Consider the following 22,706-nt stretch of genomic DNA (forward strand, 5'->3'; position numbering starts at 1 on the left):
TGACACCTGTGCTCGGGAGTGCTCTCGGTCTCAGCAGGTGTGCAGGCACAGCCCTGGGCGGTAAGGCCAACAGACTTGGGTTTTGTGATTGAGTGCACAAGTCTCAGCTTACCCGTTTGTACGGTGGAGTGAGAGCACTCCCAGTGTCAAGATGACCCTCTGCGTGCTGTCGGGATGTTCAGGTGCTGAGCGGCCGTGACACTCCATGCCAGGCACTCAGCATACCAGGAGCCAGGTACTGAGTCTTCCTTGGTGGAAGCTGGGACAGTAGCCCAGCTGGGAGTGGGGCGTTACTGGCAGCTAGAGGGACCTGCTTAGCACCTGGGTGCAGGCAGGAGGTGCAGGCAGGTCTTCTTTCTCTTGCTGCAGATGACGGGCCCTACTGCAAAGGAGCCAAGGATGCCAGTGGGGCGGACATGGCCCTGGCATGCCGCCGACAGAGTGTGCCGGGTAAGGGCTGCTTCTCCGTGCTCCGCTCCTTGCCCTGGAGCTAGAGAACTCTGCGTGGCCTTCAGGCTTGAGCTCACAGCTATCAGCGCCCTGCCCTGTGACCTCACCCCATTTCCTCCACCTCTGGGTCCCATTGTCAGCCTCCCTAGCTCACCCTCCCATCTTTTGGCAGAGGAGTTCCGGGGTGTTACCGTGGTGGAGCTGCTCAAGAAGGAAGGCAGCACCCTGGGCCTCACCATCTCCGGTGGCACTGACAAGGATGGGAAGCCCAGGGTCTCCAACCTGAGGCCTGGGGGGCTCGCTGCCAGGTGAGAAGTGGGCTTGCAGGGTCATCATGGGTCATGGGCAAAGCATCCAGAGGCAGTGGCTTCCAGGAGCACCCAGCAGCTTGGTGTCTGTGACAGAGGAGGTCTCCTGTGGGGAACCATGGTTCCTGGCCCCGTGTCTCCCTTTGCATCTACATGCGGCCTGTTGGCTGGAAGTCACACTGCTTCTGGAAGGCCCTCCCTGGTCTGACCCCAGACCTAGACAGCCATGGGTACACATCCACATGTTTCCTGTGTTCTTCCCTCTGTGAACCCCTTTGGCCTCGGGCACTGGGGATCTGCCCCTCTGTCACTGCCTCCACTGGCCACTCACAGTGCGGGCACGCTGGTTCCGGGAGAGTCTCAGTGGAAAGCAGCAAGAGCGCTGGGGGCTGGCAAGGGACAGATGATCTGGCCCCGTGGGCTGGTCCCATGGGCTGGTACGGGGCCTGGCCATCAGACAGATTACGATTGTCACTGACCCTGAGCTGGCATCTGGCTCCACTGAGCCTCAGCTTGCCCAGCTGTGAAGTGGGCTCCATGCTGGGGGTGCATGGCTCCACTGCTGAGCTCCACCGCCCGGTCACAGGAGCGACTTGCTGAATGTGGGTGACTACATCCGGTCGGTGAACGGGATCCGCCTGGCCAGGCTGCGCCATGACGAGATCATCACCTTGCTCAGGAACGTGGGCGAGCGCGTGGTGCTGGAGGTGGAGTATGAGCTGCCCCCGCCTGGTGGGTGCCCCTGGACGGGGAACTTTCTCGGCTGCCTTGGTTATGGGTGGTCACAGCTGCTTCCCCACACCAGGGCCTGGGTGGTGGGGGCCTGTGCCGGATGAGGTGGGTGGCACTTGAAGACCAGCCTGGGCTGGTACTGGTGGGACTCTGGATCTTTTGCAACTCTGCACATGCAGTTGCTGTTTGTTTTTCCTGGGAGTTGGGGAGGGTTGGCTGAGTGCCTCGCCCCCTGAGCCCTGCTCCCCCATTCCCCCCAGCACGGTATACCTAAGAACAGTAGCCTGGAGCTTTTGCCTAGCTCTCAAGTTTGAACCATTGCCAAAAGTCTTGACACCCCAGTAACTCTGTGATTTGGCCTAAGGCTACAGTGAGGCCAAGGCCTCCACAGCACAGGCAGCCCCTTCTCTGGAAGGAGCGGTGAGATGGGTGGGGCTTGCCCTCCCTACAGGTTCTGCGACCTGTTGGTCATCCAGCTCTCCTGGAACAAGCTCTGGGGAGGTCTCCCAGCTTGGAGATGTGACTGAAAGACTCAAGGGAGTTCTCCCCTTCTCCCCAGCCCCCGAGAACAACCCAAGGATCATTTCCAAGACCGTGGACATCTCCCTCTACAAGGAAGGCAGCAGCTTTGGTTTCGTTCTCAGAGGTCAGTGTGCGTGGCCCTGGGAGCGAGGGAAGGGGCAGACAGGGAGCCAGTGCTACTGTCTGTTCTTTTTCTGCCTTAATGAATGTGATTGATCGAGTCTGATCGTAAACAATGACCGTTCCACCAAGTGCTAAATGGGAAATTTTGCCAAGTAACCAAGTGTGCGTGAAGAAAATTGTGCTAGAAAATGATGGGGAAATGATGGCTGCTCCTGGGATTTTGAGCTGTCTAGCAGTCTGGTCCAAAGGGAAGTGTGCTGAGGTCACAGGAAATGGTCAAGATGTTTACTAACAGAGAGAGGTCTTTGGTCATGTTTCCTCCGGGAGGGGGCTGTGGATGGCAAACAAGACTGTCCTGGAGGAGCCTACCCAGGGGCTGGGTCAGGGATGGGGTGGGATGACCCGTCTGTGGCTCGATTCTGTGCAGGTGGCGCCCATGAGGATGCGCACAAGTCCCGCCCACTGGTCCTCACGTATGTGCGGCCCGGCGGCCCTGCTGACAGGTGAGTGTGGGTTCTTGCCAGGCCCCTCCAGGAAGAAGGCAGAGTGGGGCACTTGGGTCTCTTCCCTAGATGAGCAGACAGAGGCCACAGAGTCAGGGAGTCATGGGTGGAGCTGGCATATAACTCCAGGTGGGAGAGACCCAAGCTTGCTCTTTCCCTGGCTCCTGCCATCTGGCATGCCTAAGCTGGGCAGCTGTGGGGTAGCTCTCCAGGGCTTGGGCATCAACCATGGCTGTGGCTCTCTGAGAACTCAGTCTCATGAGTGCTGGTGATGCTGCCCAGCCCCCAGTGACCTGGGACTGGCGGAAAGTTGGGAGAATGTGGCCCTGGCTCCTGACCCAGCTGGCGGGCAACTCCTGGCTATTTGAAGCAAAACATGGACAAGCCTTGTTCAGATATCTAAATCCATCTGGGGACAGGCCTGTGACAAGCTATTCATGGAACTCCCAGAATAGTTCGGGCCACCTGTCGAGGCAGCATGCAGGGTGCGGGTTTGACCCAAACCGAGGTGAACCCTGGGAACGCCCTCCCCCCAGGGCCCTGCTGAGTTCTTTCCCAGGCCCTTCTGTCACTGGGCCAGAGTCACCGCTGGGAAACTGGGGTGGAGCAGCAGGAAGCCTGCCCCTTACCACACCCCATCCCACCCCACCCCACCCCACCCCAAGTGTGGCTGGCATCCTCTCTGAGCATTGGTACTCTCAGACCTGGCCCTAGGGCCACATGGAGGCTGAGACCAAGGCCACCTGATGCCTGCTGCCATGTGCTTTCCTGGCAACCCCCCTAGCTGGGCCGGCCTGGCTGATGGGGGCCTTTCTCCTTAGGGAGGGCTCCTTGAAGGTGGGCGACAGGCTGCTCAGTGTTGATGGGATCCCGCTGCATGGGGCCAGCCATGCCACAGCCTTGGCCATGCTGCGACAGTGCAGCCATGAGGCGCTCTTCCAGGTGGAGTACGACGTGGCCACTCCAGGTCAGCAGGGAACCTGTGGTTGGGAATTGAGTCGGGGAGGCGGTGGCCCACTTCACAGGCTGTGTGAGCTTGGGCCAGTCCCTTAGCCTCTCTGGGCAATAAGTACCCTGGGCAATGGCCCAAGCATAGTGGAAGCCCTGGGGGTGCAGCTGGCAGACAAGGTTAGCAAGCACAGCAGTTGAATGGCTGTGTGAGCAAGAGCCTTAAGCTCTCCATACCTCAGTTTCCATGGTTGGACAGTGGGTGTAGCAGCTTGCTAAGGCAGGAACAGTCAGATGGAGAGCTCCAGCAGCCATGGCTCAGGATTGTTTGCTGTCCCACCTGCAGACACTGTGGCCAATGGGACAGGGCCCCTGGTAGTGGAAATAGCCAAGACGCCAGGCTCTGCCCTGGGGATCTCACTCACCACAGGCTCCCACCGGAACAAGCCAGTCATCACGATTGATCGCATCAAGCCTGCCAGCGTGGTGGATAGGTGAGGCACACAGTGGGTGTGGGACCAGCAAGGGAGTAGGGGCCCAGGGCTCTGTCTGGTCCAGCCAGCCCACCCATCTTGCTACCTTGCTCTGAACAGGAGTGGGGCCCTGCATGCTGGAGACCACATCCTGTCCATCGACGGCACCAGCACTGAGCACTGCTCCCTGCTTGAGGCCACCAAGCTCCTGGCCAACGTGGCCGAGAAAGTACGCCTGGAGATCTTGCCTGTGCCACATAGCCAGCGCCCCCCGAACCCCTCTGAGGCAGGTGGGTCCCCTCCGCTGATGCCAAGGCCTGCAGGGCGCCCTGGGTGGGCTGGCAGGAAGTGTGACACTTTGCATAAAAGGGGTTCCCATCTGGAAGTCCAGGGCAGTTGCTGGGGGTGGGAGATGGGACAGAGAATCTATGGGGTCAGGGGTGGGGCTCAGTGACAACCTGCTGTCCCACAGCTGTTCCCACAGCTGGCTGCCCCTCTGGCTGTGTGAATAGAAGTGTAAAACCTGGGGTGAGTGGTGGGGGAGCAGTTACTGGGGTCTGCACTTGAGTTGTCAGCTCCCGGCAGGCACAAAGGGCCTGGGGCAACCCCTATGGGTGGGGGTTGGCTCCCAGCTAGAAGCAGGGAGCCAGGGATCTGGGCAAGGGACTTTGGCTTCTGATTCTAAGCAGGTGCCTCTGCTTCCGCAAACGGGGGTGAGTACCCTGGATGGGTACATGGGCATGGGCATGGGAAGGGGTAGTGCTCAACCCAGGGCTGAGGTCAGGTTGGTCAGGCTGTGGATGGAGGGGGTAGGTTCTGGCCTCTACTCTCACATCAGATAAGGGGTGTAGGCCTGTGGGGAGGTCAGGTAAAGGGCCTACAGAGAGGCCATCTTGGCTGTGTCCAGAGGGGGGCCTTGCTGAGCCCCAGGCCTGGGCTGTGTGGCCTCTGGGCCAGAAGCAGCCTTGCCCTGTTTGCTGGGCACCTGCTGAATGCCAGGCTTGGTGTCCTGACCCTCCTGTGAGGGCTGGCTCAGGATGCTAGTTCCCACCCCCGACCCTGTGTCACAGAGGCACCTCATTCTTGCTCTCTCTGGACCCCAGGAAGGGCCTGTCTCTTGGTACCATTTTACAGTTGTTGATAGGGAGTCATGGAAAAGCTGACCAGTGCCCAGGCTGGGGTTTGTCCCAGGCAGCTGGCTCCAGAGCTGGCTGAGCCCCTGGTGGGAGTGAGGACGCTGCCTGAGCGACAGACACTGGGCTAAGACAGAGTGTTTGCCTGACCTTCCAGGGCTTGGTCAGCGCAGGCAAAGCCTGGCAGCAGGAGTGGGAGCCAGGACAGGGCGATGCTGGTAGCCTGGGAGGAGGCATCCTGTGGTGACAAGTTTGGAGCAGACAGGAATTCACAGAGGACCCAGGAATGCTAGGGGAGAAATGGGAACAGCCACAAGGGTGATGGACATGGGTTTTGGCCAATCACAAGAACCCAAGGCTACCCGGGGCAGGAAGAAGCGGCCCTGGGGCCCCAGATGCAAGGGTGCAGCCCTGAGGGATCCCGGAGGTACCCCCGTAGCCACCCCCTTCCTTAGCCTTCCTTGGGATGCCTGGGGGCTGTGCTCCCAGCTGCAAACCTCTTGGGCCCCAGAGCGGCTCTCAAGTTCACCCCTGCCCCACCGCTTGCCAGCTGAGAGCTGAGCAGCTCATCTCCTTGCTCCTTCCCTGCAGCAGGTGTCTTGGGCACAGTACCCAGGAAGGTCTTCTGCTCCTTCATACCCAGAGGCAGCCAAACAGGGGACCCTGGGGACCTCTGCCAGACGGGCTGCATCTGCCTCTCTTCTTTCTCCCCTCCCCTCACTGGCTGCAGTGAAAGTGCAGAGGAGCGAGCAGCCTCACCGCTGGGACCCCTGTGTGCCCTCCTGCCACAGCCCCCGGCCCGGTCGCTGCAGGACACCCCCCTGGGCCGCCTCAGCTGGCCAGGACCAGAGCCGATGTAAGGTGCCCACGCGGTAGCTCTGCGTGTCCCTCCTGTCCTTTCCTGGGGAGGGGCTTGTGCCTATGGAGTGGGTGGACATCAAGACTTAAGGAAACCAGGGGTCCCTGCCTGTCACCCAGTGTGTCAGTGATGCTGTGGGTCCCTAGCCCCAGCAATTGGGCTCCTCCACCCCTGTGGAAGCTCCAGTGTCTCAAAGGCTTGCCTGAGGTCACAGTGCCTGGCAGGTGGAGTGGGAGGCAGGGGTTAGAGGGGAGTCTGGCCTTGCGGCATGGAACAAGCACCCTGCCAGGGCTCACGGGTCTCTGCTCTCATCTCCCTAGCCTTGTCCTCCTCTCCCTTCTCCTCACCAACCATGAACCACGCCTTTTCCTGCGCCAACCCCAGCACTCTCCCCCGCGGATCCCAGCCCATGAGCCCCAGGACGACAATGGGCCGGAGGAGACAGCGAAGACGCGAACACAAGAGCTCACGTAAGCCTGGCTGTCTTCCCTCTGCAGGAGTTGCTGGCGTGCCTACGGGGACTGCAGAGGGTACCTGGGCCAGGGCTCCTGCTGCATGTGTGTTGGGGAGGGGAGGAGAATTTTACTGACAGGAGCTGTTGTTCATCCGGCTGCTAGGGATGGTCCGGCAGGTTTTGTGCTGCCCAAGGGCACAGCTGAGGGGTGCCAATTACTGTGTGTTCTTTTAGTCTTAGGTATGATTTTTATTTGAGGGACACAGAGATGAAAAGATGAAGACAGAGTGCTGTGCTGGTTTACTCCCCAGATGTTTGCAGTGGCCAGGGCTAGGCCAGGTCAAAGCTGGACGCTCAATTCAGGATCCAAGTTGCTGGAGCTCTCGCGGCTGCCTCCCGGGGTGTGCATCAGCAGGGAGCTGGAGCCAGGACTTGGACCCGGACAGTCCGACGGGGTGGTGGGCCTCGCTAGGCTGAGCACGCTTGCTCTGGTGATCACATAGCCTTTAGACGTCTAGCTCCTGTTCTTGTGATATTCTACCCAGCCGGCCCAGCAGGCCCAGTGCCTGGGGGACAGATCTGCAGGACCCCAGATACTGGCTGCTGGATCCAGGCCCCCTCTTGCCAAGGCGGAGGTCCAGGGCAGTGTGAGTGTGACTTCTCACATCTCTGCCATCTGGGAACACCCCTGCAAGAGGCACACACAGGCCTGAGCCTGTCATCCCCGACAGTCCTCTCTGTTTTCACTACAGACATGCGTGCATGCAGAGTCACGCATTGCTTGGCAACAGGAATGTGCTCTGGGGAATGTGTTTTTAGGAATTTGTGCAGATGTCACACGGTGCACCTGCCCAAACTGAGATGGCATGCTGTCAGTGTGTGACATGGTCTCAGAGAAGGACTCTCATGTCCATGTGACTCTGTGCGTGTGCACACGCGTGCACGCACACACATTTCTGGCTACTGTTGCTCAGAGCTGTTTCTGTTTGTGATCACTACCTGTGTGGTAAAGTGCACAGTGCGGGAGGCGAGGTGGGAAAGCAGAAGCTATGTGAGGGCCTGGGGGTTTGAAATCTTTCCCTCGAAGAGCCAGTCCTCTGGTGGCTGAGAAGGGTCCTGTGGGACTTGCAGGGCCCCCAGGAATGGTGGGAGGTGAACTGGGCCATTGTGGTTGACCCAGGTGAAGGAAGAGAGGAGTAAAAATCACTCGTTATGGCTGAGATCCCCAGCAGCCAAAGGGGAAAGAGAAACATTTCAGACTCAGGTGTGAGCTGCAGCAGACCTGGGACAGTCACTCAGCTGGAGATGTTAGGTAAAAAGCAGGAAAGGCCATTCCTGGGTGGGGGCCATGGAGGTTAGCGACTCCTGGGACCCCCTTCCGAGCCCCCTTTCCAGGTTAAAAGTATTGGAATTATTGGCAATAATGAAGTCATTAAATAGGAGGGCCAGCCACCATTTTTGTCATTGTGATAGTGAGAAACATAATGCAGATAAACGTAATAGCATATCTAATACCATATGGCATGAAATATGTCATTTTAACTATTTCATAATAAAGTAATATAGAAAGAGAACTAGTAACAGAAAGAAATAAACTCGTTGCGTAAATAGCAAAAGTATTTAATGTTGGTATCAAGAAGACAGTGTGTTTTATGCGGGCTATGAAATAACATCTAGTAGGCAACACCATGATTCACATCGTCCAGCATGGAGTTAGCCTTGTAGCCAAGCGGTTCCACTCTAGAGCAGTGAAGGCAGCTGGACCGGAGGTCTGCAGCCGGATGAGGGAATAGGCCCAGTGTGCATGCACAGCGGGGTGTGTGCAGTGGTACAAGTTTACTCAGCTGTGGTGAGCGGTGGACTGGCTCCCTACCCCTGCCACGACACTGGCAGACCTGGGAAACCCAGCCAGGTGTGAGGGACCCCAGAAGGCCACGTGCTGTGTGGCTATGTTTGCACAAGATGCCAGGAGCAGGCAAGTCCGTACAGACGGATTGAGGTCGGTGCTGGCTTGGGGCTGCCGGAGTTGGGGTGAGGTGGGTAACAGTCCTAGGGAAAGGTTTCTCTGTGAAGAGGTAAAGCCATGCTGATGCTGACTGCAGTGCTGGCTACGAGCCCCTGGGATTAAAAGCCATGGTGTGGCACGCTATAAGCGGGCATTGCCGTGGCCCTTGAATTACGTCTCTGCAGTCGGATGACACCAACCCCCAGCACCTCTGTGTTACAAAGTGTGCCTCCCTTGCCATGGCCCTAGCAGGTGGTGTGGGACGCTTGGGGCTGTGCAGAGGCCATCCTAGGTGGAGTCACAGCCACCCTCACCTGCCTCTTGGCCAGGAAGCCCACCATGTGCTGTGTTCCCTGTCCCACAGTGTCCTTGGCCTCCAGTACGGTGGGGCCCGGTGGGCAGATTGTGCACACGGAGACCACGGAGGTGGTGCTCTGCGGGGATCCGCTCAGCGGCTTCGGCCTTCAGCTGCAGGGTGGTGTCTTTGCCACTGAGACCCTGTCGTCCCCTCCCCTGGTACGCTTCATCGAGCCCGACAGCCCAGCTGAGAGGTGAGCATGCCGCAGCATCCCGCCTGGTCCTGTTGAGAGGGCTCAAGGAAAGGCAGGGAAATGGGGTCCCAGTCCCAAGCCCTGACTTCACGAGTGTATCCATTGAAGCATCACCCCGCCCCAGTGCCAGCCTCATTGCACAGCCAAACTGAGGTCCAGCCAGGTGGAACCCTTAGCCAGAGTCATGTGACCACTTGCTGGCTTGGGGCAGGGCTGAGAGTCACACCCCATTGGGGTCGTTCTGAAGCCTCTTCCTTCTGGGATGCAGGTGTGGGCTGCTGCAGGTCGGGGACCGTGTGCTGTCCATCAATGGCATTGCCACGGAGGATGGGACGATGGAGGAAGCCAACCAGCTCTTGCGGGATGCAGCACTGGCCCACAAGGTCGTGCTGGAGATCGAGTTTGATGTGGCAGGTGAGTGTGGGCACTGGAATGCTGCCCTGTCTAGTGTCCTCTCCCAGGGCTGCCATGGAGGGAAGGCTGCCATGTGCTGGTGAGGGCTTGAGATGGGTCTGTGATGTGTGACAGATGGAACTCAGAGGAGGGGAACCACAGAACTGCGGCACTGGCCATATTCCCTGTTCCTTCCCCATGTGGTTCAAGCCCAGAACTGCAGGCCAGTGCCTGGGTTAGGGTCCAGGCCATGTGGCTTTGCACAGGACGCTGCTCCTGTCATTAGCCTGAGTGGTGGGTGGGTCCGTTGAGATCAGTGAGGTGGAGGTGCCCAGCCCAGGCTGGCTCATGACCACTGCCTGGGAACCTGCGCTGGATGCAGAAGGGCTGGGCTTTGCCTCAGGGATCCTCCCTGGCTGTAGTTGGGACTCCTCGGGGATTCCGGTCTCATCTGCTCTGCCAACAGCTGGTTGCTTGTCTCTGGCCAGTCTTGGTGTGCATCAGTTGGAATTGTGGCTTTGAGGGGCTCCCGTAGCAGATCCAAATGCACAGTAGATGGGGGCCTCCGGAGACTCCCCGCTTGTGTCTCATCTGGTCCCTGTCTATTTGTACCCAGAGTCCGTCATCCCAAGCAGCGGCACCTTCCACGTGAAGCTGCCCAAGAGGCGAGGCGTGGAGCTAGGCATCACCATCAGCTGTGAGTCCTTTCTCTGCACACTGCTTAGCCTGGAGCAGCGCTTGTCCATGGTGGCTGGCATGGAGGGCTCAGGGAGGATTGCCAGCTGACATCCCTCCCTTCCACTCTGCCAGACCCGGCTGCATGTCCATGGGCAGGACCTGGGTTCTAGGAGCCTTGGTTTCCCGTTCTGCACAGCGGACACCATCTGGCCCTATGGGTCTCTCCTAGTGGGACTTTACGGTGTCCTTGGAGGTGTGCTACCTACCTAGGCATCCTCAGAGGCCAGATGAGGCCTGGCACACAGACAGGGCTTGAATGTGTGTTTGTCTTAGGAGTGAAAGTGAGGATTGTAGAACCTAAAGAGAACCAGAGAATTTGTGACCCTTGGCATGAGGAGCGCTTTGTCCTGCTCCTGGCTGCCCAGAGTGGAGCCGAAACCCTCCCAGGGCTAGGAAGGCTGTGTGACGGTCCCTGGGACCGAGACGGGTCCCACTCTGGCCCGGTTGCAATGTCCCGTCTGTCCCTTCCTGCCTTAGGGGCTTTGCATGAGAGATTAAATTTGTCCACATCCCATACATTTTTTCCAACCCCACTAGCCTGGCAGCTCCCCGTGATGGGCACCTGACGTTGAACCAGGTGATGTGAGTGGAGGTACCCACAAGCCGGCCCCTCAGGGATGGGGGCAGGAAGAAACGGAACTGACGTTGGTTGAGCACCTGCCGTGTGCCAGGAGCCATACTAAGTTTTGTGCCTGCATTATCTATCTTTGGTTATTCATGTTTAGTTATTCATGAGGCAGAAGGAAGGAAGGAGACAGGGAGAGATCCCATCATCTCTCTGTAGTGGCCAGGCTGGACCTAGCTGAAGGTGGGAGCAGGGCATCCACTCCAGGTTGGAGCCCAGTTACCCAAGTCTTCCTTGCTGCTACCTGGCATCTGCATTGGTGGGAAGTTAGGTCAGGAGCCAGAGCTGGGGGCTTGAACCCAGGCTCCATTTGATATGAAACTCCTAATCAGTTAACTATTGAACTCAGCTCAGGCCCCCATGATCTGGTTGAAGGTTACCACGTGTCCTTGAGGGCTGGGGCATCACCATTCTGGTACTGAGGGGAAACCAAGGCACAGGAAGGTGAGCTGATTTGCCCACTGCCAGGATGCAGTGAGACCAGGATGTGAACAGTGTGTGGGCCTCCAGCCCATACCCGGTCCTGCCCAGGCCTTGGTCCACCCCCTGTGGCCATCTGGGGTCATAGTCTCTGCTTCCTCTCCCCCAGCAGCCAGCAGGAGGCGCGGGGAGCCCCTGATCATCTCTGACATCAAGAAAGGCAGCGTGGCACACAGGTAGGGTGTCTGGGCACCAATGGGGCATGGGGCTGATAGGTGTGGGCGTGCCGCCTGCATGCGTCAGGCTCCTTCCCGTCCCCCACCCGGCTCATGCAGGACTGGCACCCTTGAGCCAGGCGACAAGCTGCTGGCCATCGACAACGTGCGCCTAGACAACTGCCCCATGGAGGATGCCGTGCAGATCCTGCGGCAGTGCGAGGACCTGGTGAAACTCAAGATCCGCAAAGACGAAGACAACTCAGGTAGGCACCTCCTGCTCCACTCCGCGTCCCGCCAGGCCACTCCTGGGGCTGCAAGTGCAGGGGTGGGGCAGCCCCATGGCCCAGTTGCCTTCCTCAGCCATCCTGAGACCCCCAGGAGTTTGCCCAGCTCAAACTCTGGTGCAGTAGACCCCGGAGGGGCCGTGGGCAACAGTTGAGGGGACAGACACTGGGGACTGCATGTCTGGGCAGGCACCGTGTGGGGACACAGCCGCTGCAGTGTGAATGCCTGATGTAGGGAAGAGTTGCCCACACTTCCCTGGGGAGAGAGGTTTATTCTGAGCAGATGTCTTTCTTTTTTTAAGAAATGTTGGAAATTGGGTTTCTTTTCTGAAAATTGATTTATTTGAAAGGTAGAGAGAGATTTCTCATTGGTGGTTCATTCCCCGAATGTTGGCAACAGTTAGTGGCTGGACCAGGGCCAAGCCAGGAGCCAGGAATCATTCCAGGTCCCCAGTAGGACCCAGCTATTGGAGGGCGCCACCCCTTGCTGCCTGCTAGGGTGTGCAGGAGCAGGAAGCTGGAATGGGGTGTGGAGCCAGGACTCAAACCCACAGACTCTAGTGTGGGATGCTGAGTGTCCCAAGAGCGTTCCTGCCTCCTCTCCCGCTGTTACCAGTGTCAGTGTTGTCGCTCTTTGGGTGGTGGGCAGAATCTTTCTGCTTCTTTTTATTTCAATAGCGTTTGGCAGAAAAAGCTGTTGTGGAGGCCGGAGATGGCCTGGGGGTCCTGTGTGAGTGTGTGACATCTGTCCGTTGTGGTGTTTGTGAATGGAGAGGTAAGGGTGAGTGATGATGCCAAGGCCATGGGGCTGGAGCCACTCAGTGCCTGGCCCTGCTGCCCAGCCTTGCCCTGTCCCTCACGAGTGTCCCCTGCTGTGCAGATGAGCAGGAGACCACAGGCGCAGTGAGCTACACCGTGGAGTTAAAACGCTACGGGGGCCCCCTGGGCATTACCATCTCGGGCACCGAGGAGCCTTTCGACCCCATCGTCATCTCGGGCCTCACTAAGCGAGGTCTGGCTGAGAGGTGAGGGACTCTGGGTGTTGGGGTAGGCCCAGGATGGAGGCTCCCCAGGGAGCAGGAGCTGGGCTGGGTTGGGGGTGTACAGCCAGATTGGATGCTAACTTCTCCCAGCATCACCACTCAGTCTGATCCTAGCATCCTCCAATGGCCATTGCTGTCTCTGAGAGGGCAGCCCTGACCTGTCCCGTGGGAGAATGGTCCTGACTGGGTCATCTTGCAGGTTAAGTAAGCACTGTGGGGATGGTGGGGACAGCGCCCAGTCCCAGCACAGCCGAGCAGCTCCTGCAGCTGCCTCTCCCTGGGGAAGTGTCCCCCAGACTGACAGATGGGGAGCAGTGAGAGGTGGGGTGTCCCAGCTCTGTCCAAGCTGTGCGAGTTCTGGGTGTGGATTGAGCCCCAAGGCACTGTCGTCTGCTGGCCACAAGAGGATAGGACGGGTCCCTGGACGGTGTGGGCCAGGGAGGGCAAGGGGCTGGCCCTGGGCGGGCTGGGACAATTCTGGAGACAGAGCCTCCTACAGAATGTCTCCGCTCCTGGGGCGCCCCCTGCTGCCTGCCTTGAAGACTGCAGCAGCTGGTGAGGGACCGGATGGTTTCCTGAACCTGAGCTGGCCAGTGGAGATAGAATCCAAGCCTCTACCACCTCCTCCCACACCCACCTCAGGGTGCCTCAGCAGCTGCCTGTGTCCCACCTGGTGTGCCCCTTCTCTGTACTCCCCCCGCTCCCACCAAGGCAGGGCTTAATGGATCAGGTCTGGGGTCCAGTCACTGTTTTGCCAAGTCCCACAGGCAGACTCTAACGGATATCTAGGCAGAATTGGCTGACCTTGCCAGTGCTTTCCTCTGGCCCGCTGAGCCTTGGTGTCCTCCAGGTGGGCAAACAGCCCGGGACAGAGGGAAGGGGCCGTAGGCTTTCACTGGAGGGAAGTATGGCTCCACCATACCCATTTATCCTCAATTAGACTTGATAATAAAATATCATTGCCCCCATTTTACAGACGAAGGGACTCAGGCTCAGGGAAGTGAAGAAGTTGGCCCAAAGTCACTGGGTTATGCTAACATGCACCTGGGGGCTGTTCTGGGCCCTGGAAGGGACTGTCCATCCCCCACCCCCAACCCCTGGACAAGGGCCTGCGTGTCTTACTCCCAGCACTGCCCCATGTCCATACCCCAGGACTGGTGCCATCCATGTGGGGGACCGTATCCTGGCCATCAACAACGTTAGCCTGAAGGGCCGGCCACTGAGCGAGGCCATCCACCTCCTGCAGATGGCCGGCGAGATCGTCACGCTGAAAATCAAGAAGCAGCTGGACCGTGAGCCTCACACCGCATCCTCGGGGCTGGCCATCCCGTCGGGGGTGGGAGGCACCCAGTGTCACCTCGCTGGTGTGTGACCGAGCCTGGGTGGGAGTGCTGTTCTTCATACCCCCTTTTAAGCACCCTCGTGTGCTCTGTGTGGCCCCAATTCACACATTAGTCCCATGAATATGTCTGTGGCCAGGTACACCTTTGAGGGTCTTTTGTCCAATCTAGGCCCCCTGAGCCTTAGTAGTCCCATCTATGAAGTGGGTTTGCTTCTGATGGTGCCACCTCCTATGTGTCAGCAGGCAGCTCAGTGCCTAGGAACTCTTAGCCTGCACTGAGGTATGGAAACTGGGCATCTGTATTCCAGGGCTGGAGGTGATGCCCCGCTTTCTCCTTCCAGGTCCCCTTGTACCCCGCAAATCGGGCAGCCTCAGCGAGGCCAGTGATGTGGACGAGGACCCTCCTGAGGCTCTCAAAGGCGTGCTGGCAGCCCCCTTCTCACCTGCTGTGCCCAGTGTGGACAGTGCTGTGGAATCGTGGGACAGCTCGGCCACGGAGGGAGGCTTTGGGGGCCCAGGTGACAGCCCAGGGACCTTGGATGGCAGTGTGCTCCCCCCATGCTGCCCGGCTAGCAGAGACTCCTTGCTCCTCCTGCCTGCCCTTTTCCATCTTGGGGACAGTGCCTGACAGAAAGCCTGGCATGCCCGCTGCGCCACTCCCAGGGCCCGTTGCTCTTCTCAGCACACACTGCAGCCCCATCTTCTGACGTGAAGTCCAGCCTTATGCTGGCCTTGCTTCTGCCTCCCTCTCTGGCACATGGAGCTGCTCTGCTGAAGACAGGGGGTTAGAGAGCCCCTTCTCACCCCGTCCCTCCCCTGCAGCTGAAGTTCGGGGTTCTCTGCCCTGTATATGCACATCAAGACCCCCAGGTGGCCTCCAGGGACCCTCAGTCAACAAGCCTGGTTCAGGGAACCAGTGGGGTGCAGCCTGTGGGGCTTTGGGTGACTCCTACCCTGTCCTGCATCAGTGGACACGTGCTGGCTTTGGGCCTTACGCCCCTGGTCAGTGTGTCTGCTTGCTATGGTGGGATCCACGGAACTGTCAAAGGTGGTGTGTTGGGGGTCGTGGAATCCTGACCTCCCTGCTCCACAGTCCCAGGCTAAAGGCATTGCTGTGTAAGCGTGAGTTCCTGGAGACTCCAAGAGGCGCAGACACCTGTCCGGGTGGACTGGGGCAGGGATGGTGGGGGGAGACAGAGGGATGCAGACATCCCCTCTCTGCCTGCCAGGTTCCTATACCCCAAAGGCTGTGGCCCGGGGCCTGAACCCCCAAGAGTGGAGGTCCCCTGGCCGGCTAAAAAGCAGCCCCCCGCCCACCGAGGCCCGGAGGAGCAGCTACACCCTGGGCCCTGCTGAAGAGAGCTTCCAGGAGGAGGAGGAGGAGGACTGGGAGGTGCCGACAAGGTTTGTGGTGGGAGTGATGTGCTGGAGGAAGCATGCGGGGGCCAAAGTGGGACAACGGGCATGGAAGGGTCATGGCTGGCCCCTGTGCAGGGGGTACCCGTGGGAGGGAGGGGAGATGTTGAGGGGACAGGCTGAGAGTGTGTCGGAGAGGCTGTTCCTGTTCTCAGGGACCCCCACACACCACCGAGTGGCCTGTCCTTCTCCATTCACCTGTCTGTCAGAATGGCTCAAGCCCCCAGCCTGCTGGAAACTTCTTTCCTGCGTAGAAGGAATCCCTGCCTTCTCCTCTTCCTGGTGCCCCTGGCTGGCTACCTATGTCTGATTGCCTGGTGGTTGTCGCTTCTATGGGTGGGCACCCATAGTTAGATGCCTAGTGTCTGTAGTCAGCTATTCTTGTGTTCTGAACAAATTACCAGCTGCTTAAGAACAGGGACCCCATCCTTACTCGTCTGGGTCTAGAGTTGACTGGAATGAGGCCTTCAGCCTCAGTGTACCGCCTGTGTAATGGGAAGGGAAGGAGACTGCTTGACCTTCAGAGGGTAAAAGACAACATGTTTTACAAGCCATAGCGTGCCTTGTAGCTACCCCTTGTCTGGGGACGCAAGTCACTGCTTCCTGGGCAGACGTGCGTAAATCCCCTGCAAACCCAGGCAGCTTTCCCCGGCACACATGTCCCACCCTCTCCATCTGTCTGTGTCCGTGCTGGCTTCGGCTCTATCCCTGTCCTGTGGTGCCATGTCTGGGTGGGGCCAGGGGTAGTCCTCTGGGGGCTGCACCATGGATCTCCTGTCTGTGCGTCTGTCTCTCTTCCCAGGCCTCCTGTGTCACCGCTGTCCACCCCGTCTCATCCGTCCCTGTTCTAACTGGCCGCCGACAGTCCTGGGTGCCCTAAACTGCGTCTTTTTCCCATTCTGTGTCACCAACCACTACCCCTGGGGCCCCAGCACTGCCACCGAGGACGCCCGCCCATCTGCCTGCCTGCCTGCCTGCTCACTGTCTGTCCACCCCAGAGTCCCTCAAGCCCAATGTGGGGCTTCGAAGACTCCTCAGGCCCCAGTCCACCTCCCCACCCACCCGCTGGCCAGAAGTTGACGCTGTGGTTCCTACGTTACAGCCCAGCCCCCGGCCCTGCCCGCGAGGAGGGCTTCTGGCGCGTGTTCGGGGAAGCCCTCGAGGACCTGGAGTCGTGTGGCCAGTCCGAGTTGCTGAGGGAGCTGGAGGTTGGTCCCCCCAAGCCTGGGCACATGTGAGGCTGTGCTGAGCATGCTGGGTGTGTGCTGATCGAGAGGATGGCACATCAAGGGTGTGTGTGTCTTGTGGGCACACGGGGCTTGTGTCTGCAGACGTGTGCGTCTTCATGCATGTGTCTGCCTGGAGCCCTTTGGGGCAGTATGTTTGCGTGGTATGTGGCTGTGGGTGTGCCCTGTGGAAGCGTGCGGGTGCTGATGGCATGGCAGAGAGGAGATGGCAGTTATGAACGGCCAGAGGGCAGCTGGGCTCTGGTGGGCTCAGCTCTGTCTGGGATGCCACGGGCTGCTCAAAGAGATGCAGCCGAGCCACTTCTGAAGCTGTTCCCATCCCAGCAGCGATTTGGTCTCCTTTAAAGCTTTGCTCTTTTGTGCTTTTGTCTCCCTTTTTCTTCCTAACATGTTTGATTCTTCTGATGTGGCTCGGTGTGAGTTTTATTTGTCTTACTAGAGACTTAGTCTGTGTTTTCAGTCTTCCCTTACCTGGCTTTCCATCGCACTCATTCTTTGGCTGCATTTCTTCTAATGTTTGCCCCATTCCTTAGATTCTGCGTTTCAATTTCTACATCTTTGTATCTATGGCTTCTCTTTCATCAACTATGTCTGCTCTCCCCTGCGATGCCATTGGCTTTGTTACTTTTCAGTGCATCTTAGAGTTGTTGCTTGTGATTTATTTCTAGCTCCCTGTGTGGGAATTTGCCCTCCTGCTCTGTCTGTGTCCAGGATGGGCTGTCTGATTTTGTCACTGCGCTTGCGGGCAGCTATGGTTACTTCCAAAGCAGCGCCCCTATGCTCTGTGCTGTTGAAACCCCTATGCGTTGCCTCCTCAGCGGTCCTTGCTGGGGCCTTTGAGCTTGCAGTTCCAGGTCAGTCTGACAGGAAGTTCTCAGCTCGGTGATTCTGCGTGATTGCAGAAGGTCACACTCGTGCCCGCACGCTATGCTGAGGTCATCACCAGTGCTTGACTCCGCTTCCTCCTGGGTGTCCTGCAGCTGGGCAGGTGTTTTCTGAGATGGCACGCCTCACTTCCTGCCTTGAGCCAGAGTTCTCTCTTCCCTGGGCTGCCTGTAGGCTAGCAGCCCCTTGGAGCAAGGGTTGCATTCCTGCCATTCCTGCTCATCCAACTTTTTCTTGCTTTGAGATTGTAATTTTTTTAAAGCTGTCATTCACCATCCATGTGTTTGGGAGGGAGCTTCTTGGACCAACCCGGTCTGCATCATAACTGAAGTCCCAACGCTGTGCAGTCCTAGAGGCCAGGGCTCTAATGTACCTGGCCTCCCTGCTTCTAATCGTAAGAGACCCTGTGACTGCATGATCCCGAGTCTCTGGTCTTTCCTCTGGCTCTCCAGGCAGGACAGGGCTAGTTACAAAGGCTCAACGCTTGCCTCCTTCCTGGTTCCCATCTTCCTCTCTTCTCCAACCTGGTGGTTCATTTGTAGGAGTTGTTGCCCCAGTCTTGGGGACAGTAGGATCACAGTAGGATCTCCTAGCCCAAAGTCAGATAAAACTGTGCCCATAGAGCATGCGCTTGGACATCATGGAGGGAGGAGAGACTTTGCTGGGCTGGAGTGGGTGCCCGTGACACTGGGGAGCTGGGTAATATGTGTGAGAAGCCCATCTTTCCACCCAGTGAGCCTGGCAGCCTCACCCCATTTCGGGTCACAGACTCCCTGTCTGGCTAGTACCAGGCCTGACTCAACCTACCCATCTCCAAGGATGCCAAGCCATTGACCTTGGACCTGTCATCATCCTGCTCCCCCTCCCTCTCACTGTCACCACTCTCGTCCCGACCATGGCTGTCTTTGACTTGGACAACCCCCTACTCCCTGTGGCGCTTCCCTCGCAGCCTGCATACCTGGTTCTGCAGCCCCCAGTCTGGAAGAACCTTCTAGAGCTATTCCTCTGTGTCTGTCCCTTTCCCTCCATGCATGGTCCCATGAGGTTTCCCTGTTGTTCTGGGATAATGTTCTTATCTCTGTATGCAGAGCCATGTAGGCCAGGCCCTTGCCCTCCCAGCCTCGTGCTACAGCCTGTGCCACCTGCAGGACCTTCATCCTAATCCTTCCCTCCACCGCGGCAGCCTGCTCCCAGCCTCCTCTTCCTCATCTCTCAGGTCTTGTCTGAGCTGTCATGCCGAGGTGGAGTGTCGGCACCTCCTGGGTGTCATGCCTGCCTTGGGCTCTTGTGTGTCTTCTGTGCCGTTCACCGTGATGTCTGATTTCACCTTGTGCGTGCTTGCAGCTGGCGACACAGCACTGTGCTGGGAGCTCCGACTCTGGAGCCAGCCTCTGTTTACTCAGATTGTGCCTGAGTTGTGATAACAAAATGACATCTTGGTGCGGAGTGCTGGGAGCGCAGAGTGGAAGCCAGCAAATCGTTACCCTTGTCCTTCTCCATCACTCTGACCTTGAAGGCTGCCACAGGAGGGTGTGGATGGTACGAGCAGCCAGGCATCTGAGAAAGGGCCGTCCGTGTCCCCGTAGGCCTCCATCATGACGGGTGCTGTGCAGAGTGTGGCTCTGGAGGGCAGGCCTGGCTGCCGGGCCCGGCCAAGGGGCCACGAGGTACATGCTTCCCCCCAGGAGGTGCAGGCGCTGCTGCCGCCAACACCTTTGGAGATGCACAAGGTAGGTGCTGTGGCAGCGGGTGCAGGAGGCCTGGGCCTGTGTCCTGGTGCTGCGAGGACCCACCAGGGCCTCCAGATTGGCCCCAGATCCCCGCTCCTCACGTGTTGTCCTCTCCCAACAGACTATTTGGGAATCTGGTCATCAGTTGTTTTTCAAAACTGTCCATGTTTAGATGATACACACACCTACTTGCAATGCATCATGGGCTATTATTTTTAAGTAGACTTATTTTCTCCACTGAAACGTGTGTGTATAGATGTGTACTTATGGTCATTTTTGCACAAGCAGGTACAAAGCTCATGTGTGTCAAGACATCTGAGTATCTGCATGGAAAGGTTTATGTGTGTGTATAAGGATTGTTCTAAAAGCTCATGGACAATGAAGTTGGAGAGGTTGGAAATCTGTGTGTGCCTATTTCTCTCAGCCTTCTCCTCCTTCACATGTCCTGTGGCCAAGAAGCCCGCCTGGCCTGTGTATAACCTAGACCCTGTGCAGCACATGACCTGGGAGTCAGCACTGCACTGTGCAGGAACCAGAGTGGCATCTGGCATCTGACGCCCTCCCCGCCCCGATGTCTCCTTGATGAAGGGGCTCCCTTGAGAGGGAGATGGAGCAGCGTGGAGCATAGGCTCACAGCTGGGAGTGGGCTGGCAGGTGGAGGCTAGACGTAGGGGTCCGGGCTGCAGTGGGAGGAGCCAGGGACAGAGGCCAGCACTCTTGGGACATCTTCCTCCTGCCCCAGGTGACCCTGCACAAGGACCCCGTGCGGGATGACTTTGGCTTCAGCGTGTCTGATGGCCTCCTGGAGAAGGGTGTCTACGTCCACACCGTGCGCCCCGATGGTCCTGCCCACCGTGGAGGCCTCCGGCCCTTCGACAGGATCCTCCAGGTACTGTGCTGGAGAGAGTGGGGGGCACTGCCGAGGGTGTGGCCTTGTTTTCCCTGAATGGGCTGGGAAAACAGCCCCACTTCTACCCATGGGAAGGGCAGGAGTTGAGTTAGGGCAGGCTGACTTATGTTGTGTCACTGGTTTCAGAAAGAACTTAGCACCTGTATGGCCTGTCCCTTGGGGGCTGGCGTGGGGCCCTTCCATCATGGTAGAGGACCTGCCCACCACAGAATTGCCCCTGCCACACACATCTGTCACAGTCCTTCATAGCCTGTTGGGCCAAAGTTGATCCTGTGATCTGCTTAGCTTGGCTGCAAGGGAGGCTGGGAAATGTCAGATCTCCCTGGCTTGGCCTCTGGTTATCAGTGACTTAGCTGTTTTTGCTCCCTCTATAGTCTGGGCCATGTTTAGGACAAATTTACTTCATTGTCTTTGGCTTAAAGGCTTTTTTTCAGCTTTATTTGGAAAGAAAATGTGCAACGTAGCAACGTGCATCCCACACCCCTCACTAGAGATGCCTTACATTGGATGTTACAGGGTACAGCCCTGCTGTCTGGGCAGGGTCTGTTACGGGAGACGGGTGTCCCAGGGACATGCTGTGTTCAACCTCGGGTGGAGATTACTCAGGAACAAGGCTGTGCTGAACACGTATACACCTTGCTCTGTATCAGTGTGGTGGAGCAGCAGTCAGTTTGTAACTGAACCTTGGAAGGTTCTGGTATCTTGGAAGGTGGGTAAGAGAGGACTTGGATAGGGGTGACCATACAGACACAGGACTTTGTCTTTATGACAGTAACACAAGAAGTGGGAGTTCAGCAAGGTGCAGATTGGTGTGTGTGTGTGTATGCACACACGTGTGCTTTGGTCTAGCCAACGGAGCTTGGCTCTAACTCCTCTGCTGTGCCCCGTGCAGGTCAACCACGTGCGCACGCGGGACTTCGACTGCTGCCTGGCGGTGCCACTGCTGGCGCAGGCAGGCCAAGTCCTGGAGCTGGTCATCAGCCGGAACCCAGTAGGGCGGGGCAGCCGGGCCTCGCGGGCACCAGGCCCCAGCAGCCCCCGGATGCTGTGAATAGCCCTGAGGGGCTGCTGGAGAGACTGTGGGCCAGAGAAGAGGCTACCCTTCTTCCATCTGAGGATCTGGCAGACTTGGAGTGGGCCTGGGCACTGTGGCCTGGCTCTGTGGTGTCTGGGTCTTCCCCAGGCTGAGGCTCCTGATGTCTGTGCCCAGGAACTGCTTGCCAGGATCTGGAGGAAACTTCCAGAGGCGTGTCCCTCTCCCTCGGCCCCCAAGGCTGGGAGCAGCTTCTCCCTGGGCTCCAGCGTTCTGGTGTTGGGGGCCTTTTGGAGTCCCCATGCTCCAGGGCCTGAGCCAAGGCACTTGGGACTGCAGGACAGGCCAGGTCCTTGATTCTCCAAAGTTGGAGAATCATGGCTTCAGCAGCTGTGCTGGAAGCTTCTGTGACTGCAGCTGCTGGACTGGGGTCTGTAGGGCAGGCTCAGGGTGGGGTGTGGAGTCTGCTCCTGGTGTAGGGGGTGGAGCCCTCTGAGAGGGGAGCAGGGGCAGGCAAAAGACCCGGGATGCTCCTCTCCCACAACCTGCCAAGGAGAGCTGGAAGACACGGGGATGGGGTAGCAGGTGGGCAGCTCTGGCTGCACCCATGTTCGTTTATGGAGGAAGAGATGCCAAGAGGAGAGCCAGAGCAGAAGCCAAGTGAAGGCAGGCACTGGGACTCTGTCATGCTGGTGGAGACAGCATTCACGTGTCCCTCATGGGAGCAGTGGGTCTGGCCGCACCAGTGTGTCCCTTCAGCTCATCTGCTTTGCTCCATAAACTCAAGGTTTTGGTGTGGGGAAGGCAGAGCCCTACTTTGTAGTCTGGGGTATAGTCCCCAGCCCAGATGTAGAAAGGGTCTCAGGAAAATATGGGGTGCCTCCTCCATCCTTTTTCCACCCCAATCCCTGCTCCTTCAACCTCTGGTCAGAGTCTGCGCAGAGCCAGGCTTCCCCGAGTCCCCTCTGGGTCCCCTATCACCCCCTACCACTCCCCACTGAACCCCGAGCCCTCCTGAAGATTTTGCTCAGCCATGGGTAGGATGCCCAGTGTCTCAACTGACTCGTGTCCTTGGGCAAATGCCCACCTCACGAGGAGGGGTCACCACCTGCCTGTCAGAGGGGCAGCCAGCAGAATCAAGAGCTCTGGATCTCAGGGGCTGGAGCAGCCACACGTGGCACGTTGGACAGGTGGCTCAGCCTCTCGGGGCCTCTGGTGTGACAGGGCTGGACTGGGCGTACTCTCAGGGCCTCTTGGCCTAGGACAGCTGTGTCGGACTCCAGGTGGGGAGGCAATCCAGGCTGGACCCCCAACCCCCTCCAGAGGCTTCTGCTGCCCCCTGACTCAGGCCTCTGGGGGAG

General features: G+C 58.3%; 1 protein-coding gene across 1 annotated transcript in view; it reads left to right on the plus strand.

Moving 5' to 3' along the window:
* The window catches only part of GRIP2 (glutamate receptor interacting protein 2), a 28,582-nt gene extending 7,105 nt beyond the window's left edge, over positions 1-21,477 (plus strand). The window contains exons 2-24 of the mRNA XM_040994899.1: positions 370-450; positions 623-758; positions 1,345-1,490; positions 2,050-2,136; positions 2,563-2,638; positions 3,460-3,605; positions 3,933-4,080; positions 4,180-4,349; positions 5,923-6,048; positions 6,372-6,521; positions 8,875-9,061; positions 9,330-9,475; positions 10,071-10,151; positions 11,407-11,473; positions 11,573-11,718; positions 12,620-12,764; positions 13,935-14,074; positions 14,466-14,642; positions 15,354-15,528; positions 16,643-16,748; positions 19,259-19,402; positions 20,145-20,291; positions 21,205-21,477. Of these exons, the coding sequence (XP_040850833.1) occupies positions 370-450; positions 623-758; positions 1,345-1,490; positions 2,050-2,136; positions 2,563-2,638; positions 3,460-3,605; positions 3,933-4,080; positions 4,180-4,349; positions 5,923-6,048; positions 6,372-6,521; positions 8,875-9,061; positions 9,330-9,475; positions 10,071-10,151; positions 11,407-11,473; positions 11,573-11,718; positions 12,620-12,764; positions 13,935-14,074; positions 14,466-14,642; positions 15,354-15,528; positions 16,643-16,748; positions 19,259-19,402; positions 20,145-20,291; positions 21,205-21,363 (3,086 nt within the window). The 3' untranslated portion in view covers positions 21,364-21,477. The remainder of the gene's footprint in view (positions 1-369; positions 451-622; positions 759-1,344; positions 1,491-2,049; positions 2,137-2,562; positions 2,639-3,459; positions 3,606-3,932; positions 4,081-4,179; positions 4,350-5,922; positions 6,049-6,371; positions 6,522-8,874; positions 9,062-9,329; positions 9,476-10,070; positions 10,152-11,406; positions 11,474-11,572; positions 11,719-12,619; positions 12,765-13,934; positions 14,075-14,465; positions 14,643-15,353; positions 15,529-16,642; positions 16,749-19,258; positions 19,403-20,144; positions 20,292-21,204) is intronic.
* The last annotated feature ends 1,229 nt before the right edge of the window (positions 21,478-22,706 follow it).

This window comes from Ochotona curzoniae, unplaced genomic scaffold, assembly GCF_017591425.1.
Source record: "Ochotona curzoniae isolate NIBS_2020 unplaced genomic scaffold, NIBS_Ocur_1.0 contig_908, whole genome shotgun sequence".
NCBI classification, from domain to species: Eukaryota; Metazoa; Chordata; class Mammalia; order Lagomorpha; family Ochotonidae; genus Ochotona; species Ochotona curzoniae.